A 13867-nucleotide genomic window follows, 5' to 3' on the forward strand; every position below is an offset into this window, starting at 1 on the left:
CTCACTCAACAGAGTTGTCCGGGCTGGGTTGTGCCATGCTGAGCACTTGTACCTTGCATACGGAGTCCCAGCTGCTGTGTCCCACTGTAGCTAGAGGTTGGCTGTGCTCTGGATGGATACCTGCTATAACAAGCACCTCCGAGCTGCAGGCTTCCCTTGCCACCTTCCCTTGCTGTGCATGTGCAGCAGACCAGCGTACACTTGCCTACATAAAATCCTTGCAATAATGCATTTCCAAACTTTTAGAATTATTTTTTTGACTGTGGATCATTTTGCATATCTCTACTCCAGTCAAATACGATTCTATGTGGAGCAGTCAGGAAAAAAAAAGACAAATGTCCATTAATTTTCCAAGCATGAAGTGGTTATTCTCATGTATTTGAAACATTTTTCAGTTGCAAGCTCGGTTTAGCAATTAGCACTGTGGAAAGATACCCTTTGAAGGACACTGATAGGTATTCTTACATGGTTATGTTCAGAGCTCACAAAAGGGTATGTACTTTTCAGAATTAACAAGTGTTGATGCAGACATAAATTTTAAGTGAGAGAAATGGAAGTGACACTGTGTTCATAATGTAAATGATCAGTTTGCACGGAGATAAATATGATGGCAAAATTTACATGCTCAAAGTTAAGCATGTGCAGAAATGATTGGGATTGCAGCTGTTGGGTGAAATTAAGCTCATCTAACCTTAAAAGTCTGAAAGTTACTTGTGTAAATCTTACCTAGTCACCTTAGACTCCCCAATTAATGGAGGTAAGTGGGTAACTTTTTTGGGCCTGTCTCAGACGACAGGAATTACCCTGTGAAGGTGTGTATTTCCTTCTATTGACTAAAAAGGAAGCGTGCAATTAATATATTAGATTCATATAGCCAATATTTAGATACTGAAATTCAATGAATTGAACCTCATCCAGCTGTAGCATTTGAGGAAAGGTGAAATTTAAAATCCAAAGCAGGAAATAATGCTACAAATGTATGGTAGAAGATAAGATGTAGCACACAATCCTACATTAGAGATATGTATACTTGTAACTACAGTCAATGAAGATGTTGTATGATTTTCTATGATTGTCTGAGGCTAAAATTCAGCCAGGGCCCGTCCCACTCCCAGCCAGGAGCAGGCAGCTGGGGGCATCAGGACAGCCCCAGCCCTGGGCATCGGGCACCTCCCTGGGGATGGGGACGGGCTGAGGCCAGGCCTGAACGTGGGCCCATGGCTGGGCTGAGCAGGGCTGTGGGGAGCCGGAGACCGGCCCTGCTGTGGCGTCACCAGAGCAGGGGTTGATGGCCCCAGGGGCTGACCGTGGGGTCACGGGCTGTGGGGGAGCCTTGGGGAGCCGGGCAGGGACAGTCAGGGCTGGTGGTGCCATCAGGGCCCTGGCACTTGCATTGGTTCTCAGTCGGCTGTATTTGTAACAGCAGTCATCTTTTGCTTTCATTTTGCCAGTTTATGCAATATTAAAGGGTTGATTTAATTTTTCTTTTGCCTTCCCACTGGAGAACATAAGTCATGCAAAGTGATAATTTTAAGCAAAAACAAAACCAGAAGCTAATTCTGTCTGAGAAAAAATATGTTAAGACTTGGGTAATTAAATTAGTAGTCGTTAGAATCATAGTTTAATTACAAGTGTAGCTGAAAATGTGTGTTCAGACCAGTTGAAATCAGGGGATTTATGATGTTAGGAGACATTAAACTGTCCTTCCTAAATTTTACTTCTTTATTCTTCTCTTGGAGATACATATACTTATATGAACAGATTAAAAATATCTATCTTTATGAAGAGAACACCACAATATAAACTTTAAATTTACAGTTGCAAATTTCTGTAACTTTGAATGTACCTTTCATTCATAAGTGCAGCATTTGGAGTTAAATAATAAAGCAATATGAGAATCAAGCAACAACAAAATTATTCAAATAATTCATCTAGGGTATGATGGAACATTTAGAAGCAAATGATATGCTTAAATTTAAGTAATAAATGCTTAAATAGAAGCAAAGAAATTACTTGTGGTGTGTTTATAAAGCTGCTGGTGCTTTGAACTGGGTCTCATCCCTTCATAACTTAGTTTCCTGCTTAGACGCAGGCTCATTCCTAAGACATCACATTAGTTTTATGGGTCTTATTGCTTTGAGGTCAATGGAACTATGTTAGAGTGGTATAAAAAAAAGTGGTATAAAAATACTAAAGATTTGCATCAATTTTATATTTCTTACATCTTGCTCTGCCTTCAGTTAGCAAAAACCTATAACAGTCATTGTAGCCAAGAACATATGAAACACATAGGCTTGAAAGTGAGTTGAAAGAGGGAACTAATAAACAATTTAGCTGCCATTTTATCATTCTGCAGATGTCCTCAGTCTTGACTATTGGCTTCTGATTAAAGGCAATTTTCCATGCTTTTGCATCCTTTCCTTTTAACACTCTTATACGTAATTGTTATTGATTGATCTATTTAATATTCCTATGGTTCGGTTTATGTCTGTGGAAATTTCAGGTATGCGTGTACTTTTTCAAGTAATAATTGGGAAGAGGGAAATGGAAAGTTTCAGTAATTTTTGAGACCATTGATTAAAAGGCATAAAAACTAATCCTCAAAGCATTCTACACAAAATAGCAGAAATCTGTAAAGTGCAGATTATTTATTTCATGTGGCACGCGCTAGCTGCACATCAGAGACTTAGAAAATACATTTTTCTTTTAACTTTCGGTGTGCACAGTTTGCCAGTGAACCCATTGGGTGCTATGCTTAACTTTTAATAATTTTCAAGTCCCCATGTGTGTTTGCATATACATGAATATGTTGATGAATATATGCATGGGTTTGTGGGTGAGTTGACAAATAGTTCTTAATGCTTTTCAGCAGAATAGGTATTTTTTAATCTCTTTTCTTTTTATTTATGGAATGGTTATTTGTCTCTAGCTTTTGTCTCTCGTGACAGTGCAGGAATTTAACATCATCCAAGACTCTTTCAAAACTCCCAGATATTTGGTAAAAATGGGTCACAACATTGGAGCATGTTTTACAAAGGTCTGCTTACAGAACAGAAGAAATTAAAATAGAAATAGGAAATATCAGAAATACATCCAGAAATATCCAAAAAGAAAGGATGTTTCTATCTTACTTCTTTTTTTGTTTTCCATGTTTCTTCATTTCCATTTTTTCCTAAAATTATTGTTTGACAACAATAACTTCCATTGTTTCCTCAAATAATTGCTTCTGCAATGTGAAGATCTGAAGTGACTTCTTACAGACAGCAGACTGTTAATGTGTGTCAGTATAATTCATTATTGCACGCATTTGACATTTCTGAACTCATTGCTGGAAAGCATCATGCCAACAGTGACATGGTTTTTAAGCTCTCTCTCCTCCTTTGCCAGTAACTTCAGGATCTCTTGTATAATCAGCTTTCAAGATTCACTGAAAGTCTGGACTATGAAAAGATTGAGAACTAGATTGGGCAAGTCTCTGAAAAATAGACTATACAAAATATTGTATTGGGAAGAGAATGCAGCAGTGGACAACTAGTAACACTTAAAATAAACATATATGTGTTTATATATATGTCTATATATCTCTTCATACTTTTACACTTTTTTTTACAAAGATCCTTGGTTCCGAATTGTTTATAGTCTCTAACATGGAAGAAAGAGAGGATGCATAGAAGCGGTTCGCATAATTATATAAATTATGCATGAGGGCAGAATGGGATGGATTTCTGGGAGAAATAGGCATTCAGGAAATATGATTTCAAGGAGAATGGAAAGAGAAAAAGTTCTTGCTAGGCAAGAAAAGATAAACTTTCCCATCTTAAGGGACGTAGTGAATAATAAATTGGAAAGGATAAGAGGGAAGAAAGAAATGATTGGTTAAAGAAGAAGCTGTAAAGACTGCAAAAAGCAGAGACAAGCAGAAAGCAGTTTAGTTGGTGTTACAAAGCTAACATCTGTCAAAGATTAACACGCAGTATTACATGAAATCATAATTATCCTCTACACTTAGAAATTCCTATAGCAGTGTACAATCAATGCAGCTCTGGGGCCCCCAACATAAGAAGGACATGGACCTGTTGGAGTGGGTCCAGAGGAGGGCCATGAAGATGATCAGAGGGATGGAACACCTCTCCTATGAGGACAGGCTGAGAGATCTGGGGTTGTTCAGCCTGGAGAAGAGAAGGCTCTGGGGAGACCTTATAGCAGCCTTCCAGTACCTGAAGGGGCCTACAAGAAGGCTGGAGTGGTACTTTTTGCAAGGGTATGTAGTGACAGAACAAGGGATAATGGCTTTAAACTGAAAGAGGGTAGATTTAGATTAGTTATAAGGAAGAAATTCTTCACTATGAGGGTGGAGAGGCACTGGAACATGTTGCCCAGAGAAGTTGTGGATGCCCCACCCCTGGAAGTGTTCAAGGCCAGGTTGGATGGGGCTTTGAGCAATCTGGTGTAGTGGAAGGTATCCCTGCCCACAGCAGGGGGATTGGAACTAGATGATCTTTAAGGTCCCTTCTAACCCAAACCATTCTATGATTCTATATTTTCAGGGAAAATTACATGCAGAAAAAAAATTAATAATTACATAAGGGCTTGAGGATAAGATAGAACAACTGTGTTTTATGCACTGAGTTCTGATCTGAAACACAGAGAAGTCAACAGCTCTGGACTACAAGTCAGGCCTCAGGCCAAGAAGTTAGTGAGACATTTAGAGCAATTGATACATTCAGGGTTTGGATGAGCTGGAAGGTGGACATGTAAATCCCAGTGAAAATGGACAGAAAAATGCTGCATAGCAGTGATTCTGTGGTGGAAGTAGTAAGGACAACTTTAAATGCATTGAGAACAAGAAACAGAATAAACAGTGAGAGCCAAAGCATGGGGGAAATGAGAAGAGAAAATTAAAGGTGATACAGGGGTTGTGGTCCTAGAAGTTGAGGAGAATAAAAATCCATTAAGAAAGACTCACTCAGAGCTAAAACGCACACATTCAAATATGTGAATATCCTTGTGTGTGAGAGGGGGGAAAAGGTGAGTGGAAAGAAGCCTATAAGAGTATCATAGGTTTTATGAAATGGGAAGAAATAGTAATATTTAATAAGAGACAAGCCATTAATAATTCATACCATATGCTTAAACCTTGGCCACCTTTAACCTTGGCTACCTTTAAAAGGGTTTGCTGATAAAGTGGTGTAGATGGTGCATTCTCCACCTGTACCTCCTCTGAATGGAGTTAAAGCATTTACCAGCAAGAAGCTGATTTGAATATCATTTAAATTAGTTCCCTAAGTAGAAAAAGTTATACCAGTAGAAGACTTGTACTAGTATAATTGTGTCTATAGTAGGGTTTTTGCCTTTTTTAGTTATGTTGCTTGCAAGTATAAAGGCTTTTCCCTTTGTATCCCTAAGACAGCTAGGCCAACAAAAGTTGAGGGTGTAGGCCATGCCTCATTGGCCTTGAGTGAAGCCACAGTGCTGATGGAGATTGACAACTGTCTCCAAATTCATTTGCATCCTTTTAATGGCAGTCATTAAGAGTGAGAGGTAACTATTTGTAGTTGCATCAGCAGAAAAGCAGGTTGATAAAATTCATAGTTCCCCCCACGTTCTGGGGAGAACTATGCTCTTAATTCCTTTTAAGGAATTTTCTCTGTTCACAAGCAGATGCTTCAACTTCTGGTAAGAAGAATAAAGCCCAGATTGCTTTCACAGTCTGCACTTTTATCTCTTGCCAGAAATGAGTCTAGTAGTGTACAAAAGTGCGTAGCAGCCTTGGATTTCATCACCAGGAAGGTAATCACAGTCTGAACAGGTCAGTAAAGTGCATGGCATCTAGCAAGACATTCTTTCTTACTGGCTGGTACAGATGTGAAAGTCTGTAGCGATTGAACGTTAATCTGATTGCAAAGTTCTGGCAAATCGCTCCTCTGCCTGCGTAGTTGGTTTGTGTATTACACCTGTGGGTGACAACTACATATTTGTGAAATGGGTTATATTTGTGACAGCCCAAATTAAAGTGATCTGTGGGGCCTATGAAATCCTTCAGGGAATCAGGGAAGGCCTGTATTATGCTTAGAAATGAGTCCAAACCTGGTGTGTGAATCAGAATTCAGCTTTGGGCAGCTCCAAGGTTTTGATGTGAGATCCTCTTTTAACAGGCTTTTTGGCTTACGCTAAGGGTCTGGAGGTATCTGGCAGACAGTGCTGCCCTTTTCATCTTGCTTTCGTTTGTAGTCCTTTGGGGAAAGGGCTAAAATATTCAGAATATAACCTTTCTAAGCATTCTTGGTAGCATGCTCGGAAATGTGGCAGGATTATTTGATAGATGGTTTTCAGCATTCCAGTGCCCTCAGAACCATGGCTAATCTTTCTAATCTTCTTTATCTAAGGTAATCTGTATATTCTATCCTCTCTGCATCTATGTATCTTATGCTGAAACTGCACTGACAGGAAGCTCTAAAATGCCTATTTTTGTTTCTTTCCAACAGCTGGCTGTCCAGACTCCTTGATTAAAGAGCTTCATCACTTCAGGATTCTAGGAGAAGAACAGGTGAGTTAGCATCTCAAAGGCAGCATCTTAATGTCATGAAAGATAGACGCTAATGAGACAGTTTCGTCAATCTCCAGGGAGGCAGAGTGTATCTCATGACCCCCAGTGACCTGAAATATGGGGGAAAAAACACACAGGAGATATATGTGAGATTTTTTTTTTTCATTCTATCCATCAGCCTTGACAGGTTATTAATTGGTACATCTGCTATCTGCCACAGCTTTTCAGCTTTTGACTACAGCAGTAAACAGGCTCTCTAAAACAGCAGATAGACAAAAAATCTGACTAAGGATTGACACTTACAGCTACTCATGATATTATCCATCTCTTTTTGTGGCCTTTTTTCTCTTTCAAAAGTGTGTTTCTCATTCATAATTATAACTGTGCTTTGCACTCAGAAAACTATTTCTGTAGAGGGATCTTAGGAAAGCATAACTGAAGTATGCTTTACAACACTCACAAGATATTAATAGTTATTATTTTGTCAATAACGAAATTAACGTACAGAGATGTTGAGAAAATGGCCTTAAATTTTGAGAGACAAGTTGAATTTTCAAATGCTCAATGCTTCTGAAGTTCAAGTTGTCTTTGTCTCTGAAGTATCTCTCCTAATGTACTGGTTATAAAGCCTAACTGCCTGACATAGAGTTGCAGGTACTAGGGACCAAGGGCCTGAAAGCCCAGCATAAGTGTGTTGTACATGAGAATATCGGCATCTTTTAATGAACCTTGCACCAAAGGACTTGCACAAGGTTATATGAGGGCTGTGACATAGGAACAGCTCCTGAAATGTTAATTCAAAGTCTAGTTCCTTAGTTTCTAGATCAGATTATATTGTCAAGAACACCCTGTTGCTTCTCCTTTCCCTGTCACTCTCCCCTTTTTTATTACAGTTAGGGTTCCTGGTACCTTTTCTAGACTTCCAGTTTTCCTCCACCAGTGCCCCACTTCAGTTGTTGTAGAAAGTCAAAAGCCATATTCCTCAGGGACTCAGCTTTTCTTCAGCAAGAAGGCAGCATGAAGGAAAGTGTGGGAGGGTTTCTCTGACAGGAATGGAAAAAAAGACAGAAAACAGACTAGGCCAAAGGAGATACTGGAAGCAGGAATCTGGTGAGATTGAAGACTTAGGAAGAGGAAATAAAAGAAATGATGACAGGATTGATGGGGCCAAGAGACTGATTAGAGCCAGCTGACAAATGGAGGGCAGAGTGAGATGAAGCATGGGGACATTGGAGGGATGGGACTGGCTGGTGAAAGAGGGTAGGAGTAGAAACCAGAATGGCACGATAAGGGTCTGACAAGGAGCTGGGACCAAGGACTGGAAGGGAATGACCAAATATGGAAACTTGCTAAAAAGACTGGTAAATAAAGTAAGATCTGTACTTAACGAGCTGCACAAGGAGGTGAAGGTAAGCAGAGTACGAGAAGTGGGACAAAGGGAGAGATTTAAAGGAAAAGTGGGGAACAGCTAAACCAAGAGACTGAGGGAGAGGGCTGAACCAGACAGACTTTGATAGCTCCACTAGCAGAGCTCTGAGGATGGAGTTGTAGACCTCAGCCTTGCTAATGACCACTGACAGAGCAATATAATTTTATTGATGGACTTTCTTTTTTTTTTTCTGTTTGCTTTTTAGAAAAGGAAGTGGTAGACATAAAAATGAAGGCTAAAAGAGTTAAGAGTGCAAATGAAGAATTCAGACATTAGGAAATGTCAGATTTAAGATTGTTTATATAATCCTAATACTTTCTTTGTCCACTCACCTACACTTACAACTTTGCACTGAGTATTAAATTATATGGTCATATACAAACTTCAGAAGTGGGATGATGTAAACCATGAGGAACCACAAAAGAAAAGATAATTCATTTCTGTCCAATAATAAAAAAATTCTTGAAGAGAGTAGAGGAGTTTGATGAAGAAAGCCTTGCTAATCAAATAAATGCATTATTTTTGCCACTTGGAATATTTTTGGTAGTCTTTCGGACTTTCATAATGAAATTACTCATCTTTGTATTGAATACACCTAAACAGATGAGAAATTTTTGTCATCATGCATTAGGAGCATAAAACTATGCAGATAGAAAGTTGTTTTGCAGAATGGGTCTGACCTATAAACATTTGCCTCTCTCTGAAACTGGCTATACTGACAGGTTATTTGTGGTTATCATTACAGTCTTAACTAATGTCTTTGCAAGTAGTGAACGTTGCCATAAGACTTGAATTATTCCATAAGCCCATACAAGTGTAAAGAACATTGCAATTATATTCTGTCCCTACAAAAGCATTGTTATCATGAGTCTACTGACAACCACAGTAGCTCTTGCATGAAGTTAGCACACACTTTGACAGTTAAGGAGAAGTTGGTGCAAAACCAAGGTAAAAAAAATTACAATACATCTAAGTGAAGAAAGGAAGGAATTTCAGGCAAAGTCCTTATTCACATGCCTAGCTAATTATTTCTTATATTTATTTAGTTATATATTTGCTTTTTAAAAATATCTAAAGTGTGTCTTTTTCTGTTATCGTGCATACTACATAGAAAAAAAATCATAATTAATTATAACACTGTTTTATTCAGACTGCTTACAATTTCAGTATTATCAACCAATATTTTTTCTTCCACTCCAAGCAACAGTCCAAGAATAATAGGGGCATGTTACTGCTTCATATCCAATCTTGATTTATTTTTAAAATGCTTATGTATTTAAGGCCAGATTATAAAAGCAGAATGGACTATTGTGATAATCTGTTCTGATCTCCTTTAGAATACACATTACATGACCTTCTTAGATTAATTCTTGTTTAAACTGGAGTATATTGCCTAGAAAAACATCCATTCTTTGTTTACAAATCACTTGCAGACATTAGATCCTATTATACCTCTCAGTAGTGAAAGACAAAAAATTCCCAGCCTCTTTTCTTTCCAGCACTCTACCAGCACCAGTATGCTCCCTACATTGCATATCTTCCATTCCTCAGTGTCCAGATCATTTACATTTCCAGTTCGCTTTGGCCTGTCACAAGGCAATAGGTGATCATCATAATAAAAAATGACTTCAACCTATGAATGCAACTCAGAAAAAGCCACCATACCTCTGAAACAGGACTAAAAAAATTGCTTATACAGCAAAAGGGAGTCTGTCAGTCAGACTGTCAGCTAAGTATGTTTCAAACAGAAGGAAGGAACCTTTCAGTTTGAAGTGGACATTCCCACTGGAACTTGTGGGTTCCAGTTAAACCAGTGGCTGCCCAATAAAGAATGTAATTTCCCTTCTAGACATTTCTATTTATTCATCTAAGAGGTGCCTTAGTGCTTTTGGACGTGGACGAACACAGTTGAGATTCAGCTCACGGTCCATCACACTGCTTCCCAGACAGAAATCCCATTCTGCAATTGTGGGTAATAGTTTGTTCCTAGAAATATAACTTTACGTGTGACTGTGCTGAAAAGTTGTTTGCTTAAACGCAGTTTACCAACAGTTCAGATACCCCTGTAGCATGAACTTAACCGTCCATGTTACATATTCATTACTTCCTCTTCTCAAATTGTTACAAGCTTTATCACTGATGTTCTATGTTCTTGGTTTTCTTCAAAGCCATTGATAAAAATTTTAGGTGGCATAAGGCCAAGAATCAATACCTTCAGGACCTTTTTGGAAACACACCTGCTTAATAATGATTGCCCATTTACAATTATATTTTAGACATGCCAGATAGCTAAGTTTTCATCCTCTTAATATATGGCATGTTAATTTTGTATCACTCTAGAGACTTAATCAAAATATCAGGTGGCAGTAAGACCAGTGCCTTAGAGAACTCTGCTTCTTCAATTCTCTTACCGTAATCAACCAAATTTCAGTAAAATAAAATCAAGCAACTGTTCCTAATACAAAACCCTGGTCTCTACCTTGTGTTCATTGAGTATTTCTTTTCTGTAAATACTGACCATATATAATTTTTGTTGATGTAATTAAGAGAGAAAGGTTTTGAGCAGCTTGCAGGATCAAACCACTCGAAAACATGTGTCTGCCTGTCTATCTGTCTATCCAAACAAAATGTTTCTTTATCTAAATGTAAGCATTGAAGGAAAACTAATGCTGGGAAAAAAAATGTTTTGTGTTTAACTTGAAGCACAAAGAGTTGCTGATTAATCTAATATTTCCTAAAAGGAGTTCTGTAATAATAAAACAGTTGTCCAAACAGTCAAACTTCTCGGTAGTCTCCTGGACATGTAAAACTCCCATGTCTTCTATTCCCTCAGGAATGTACGTTATGGGACATTCATTATAGCTGGAAAGTCTTATCTTTTAAGGTTTAGTTGGCGGCAACAAGATAGTTTTTAAAGAGGGAATTGTTTTTAGACTTTATGGAAAGAGGTAATCATAGTCTGTGTGGTGAAATAGAAGAGTACACGCTTCCCTGGTACATGATATGCATTGTGGATACCTAACTTACCACATAAAACCGGCTTCCAGGGTAATTGGTTTAATATGCAACACAACTACATTTAGCAGCAGATTGCTACCCCACTTGATACTTGACCCTTTGAGAAGGTGCCAGAGAGTCTGACCTAGAAAAGTCTCCAAAAGCAGCTTTGACTGGTTTGTTTTGGACCTCCTTTTCACAGACTCTCCCAGTGCACAAAGGTCTGTACAAGGCAAAGAGAGTCTCCTGGACATGCAGCCCCAGGAAGGGTAAAATCTGAAGCTTTCTAACTGTCCTTAGCTCTATTAAGCTTTTTCTTGCAATTTGATCTCACTGTTCATAATCCATCATTTTCCCCTAGCATAATGGATGCAGTCCAACCTGCTGGCTAACTGCTTCACTTCGTAGCTACCTGAGATACGCTGAGGATTGGGATGAAAGATTTATTAACTGGGGAACTGTTGAAAAATAGCACAATATAAGAAAGTTCGTCTCCTGCAGCAGCCATTTGCCCTGTCAGGCTGGCTGTCTCTGCAAGTAAATGCAAATGGTTCTACAAGTGGTGATAGTACAAGCTGCTTACAAAAATATGTTAAAGATGCACTAAATATGGGCTCTGTCCAAGTACAGTGGAAGGCAGGTAATTCAACAAGCCAGTGCCAGAGACAGCAGAGAGAACACTTTAATTCAGACCTAAACACTACGATATACCAACACAGCAAGATGACTTGCAGTGAACTGTTATGGAGTGTCCCTAATGGCTCTTCGAGAAACTTCCCTCTTCTCCCCAAAGTGATAAAAAAAATCTTGTTTAATTGTTTAAATGGAATATTGTGATTCATGAATAAAATAGCAGCTACATCTGAAGGCTGGAAGGGAAAACAAATAATGCGAGAGCAATCTGCTGCTATACCTCAGTGCCCCCAACAGGTCACAGCACAGATGAAGCAGATGACATGCTAGTGGCAGGAAAAGAAGCTGCTAAGTAATGTATAGCTGCGCTTCTCTGCTACATCATCTGCTCTGACAACTTTGCAGAATGTATTGGCCAGTTTCTTGATATTTTGACAGGGGAATGATCAGTTTTAACAGATCTCTCCTATCAGCTGCTACTGCAACTCACATCACTGCTCACTTTTTTTTAGAAATGTTGTGGGCATTTATATCCCTGGAATCTGAGCAAGCCTGAATGAGGGCACTCCTTTTTTTTTTTTTTTTTTCACATGTCCTTGCCACTTGGGGAAAACTTATGCAAAGGAATACCCTGTTTTGAAAATCTGAAGATGCACATCCCCATGCTGTTCAAAGGTGGTGTGGGCTTGTGCTAGGTTTTGCTGTGAGCTGTAACTTTAGGAGATATGGAAATCTAGTTTTAAAAGAACACAGTGTGGACAGAAATAATTTAACATTAATGGAGGTTTTGAAGGAATTTGTATACAATACTTGCGTGTGGCAAGTGGAAAGTCCTTTTGATTTTTTTTTGCTTGCAATACTTGCTAGAGGAATTTTTTTTTTTTAGGTATATGGCGCAGAATATTAATGTAGAGTCAGTCTTAAACTAATTGATATATATTTACCCATTCAGAGAAAAGTAATGTCATGTGACAATTCTAATTAATCAGCTGAGTTTAGTGCAGGAAACTGTCAAATAGGCTTCAGAAGTATTTGTGGGTCAAGATTTTTTGATAACTACACTTGGAAAAAATGTAAGTTATCTCTTGATAATTCACATGCAGTTAAAAAAAAAGAATAAATTTTCACTGAATAATTTCTCCAGTTCATAATTACTAAACCAAAGCTATTTTGTTAGTATTCTCAAATCTGTATCTTTACGAGTATACTTCCTTACAGCTCTGTGCCTTCCCACTCAGTCCCCTGGCTTCAGCTGCTACTCAATGTGAGTGATACCTACATGCATCTCAGTTTCTTCCTTTTTTCTGTCTAATATCTGATTTCTGTCCATCTCATTTGGCTCACCTTTCGGATTTGTCATCATCATCCCATCACTCTCTCTCTAAAACTGAGCTACTGCATTTAACTCCTGATCCTCTTTACACCACCTTGTTTTTATAGCTGGAACTACACACAAGAAACTTTATACTCTTTCAATTTCCTATGACCAGTGATGTGCCTCTCTTTTCTTCCTGTGCTATATCTGCTTTGAATGTCTCCTAACCACCTTCTCCCCTGACTTCAGAGGTATTTGGAATCCATGTGAGTTCCTCAGCTTTGTCTCTCCTGGATTATCAGAACTTTATTCTCTTTGAGTTCTTGCCATAGGCAGGGCATCTCTACTTTCTTACTCCTTTTTTAACTTCTTGTCTATGCATTAGACAAGTAAAAGTAATTTATTTTTGGTTCAACAGCTGACATAAAAAATGAGGAGAAAGAAAGGAGAAAGTACTTGTGCTCAAAACTAATTTAAAGGATATTGTTTTCCTGTCAAAACCAAAAAATATGTCATTTTGTGTAGAACCCAGATTTCCATTTGTTTACTTGTCTGTAACAACTATCAATGAAAAACTTGAGTGCTTCTTAAAATAGAGGAATTCTCTTCCACCCAGCTTTTATTAAATTCAGAGAGAGGATTTGAACCCCAGTGTTCAGGGTCTCAGATAGATGTAGAAGATGGGACTTCTTCCATCCCTTGGATGACTTTGATCTGCTTTCATGGAATATGCATATATTCACTCTTGTGACCTGGGAAGTGGAATTCCTGGGAGCCAGTATCTACTTCAGTGAATCTCAGTTGAACAACTTGCAACAGCATCAACTGAAAAGATTTCCTTGCATTAGTTACAGCCTTGGTGGTTGTTACTTGAATGGAGAAAGGAATGTGGATTTGAGCTCCACAAGGGTCGGAAGGTACTAAATGTTTCTCTCCAGCATTCAGT

At 38.5% G+C, this 13867-nt stretch overlaps 1 protein-coding gene across 1 annotated transcript in view; it reads left to right on the forward strand.

Annotated features, from left to right (window-relative positions):
• PARK2 (parkin RBR E3 ubiquitin protein ligase) overlaps positions 1-13867 on the forward strand; it is a 657679-nt gene that overhangs the window by 521329 nt on the left and 122483 nt on the right. The window contains exon 10 of the mRNA XM_009320759.1: positions 6486-6547. Within this exon, the coding sequence (XP_009319034.1) occupies positions 6486-6547 (62 nt within the window). The remainder of the gene's footprint in view (positions 1-6485; positions 6548-13867) is intronic.

The sequence above is a fragment of the Pygoscelis adeliae genome, unplaced genomic scaffold (genome assembly GCF_000699105.1).
Source record: "Pygoscelis adeliae isolate BGI_AS28 unplaced genomic scaffold, ASM69910v1 Scaffold33, whole genome shotgun sequence".
NCBI classification, from domain to species: Eukaryota; Metazoa; Chordata; class Aves; order Sphenisciformes; family Spheniscidae; genus Pygoscelis; species Pygoscelis adeliae.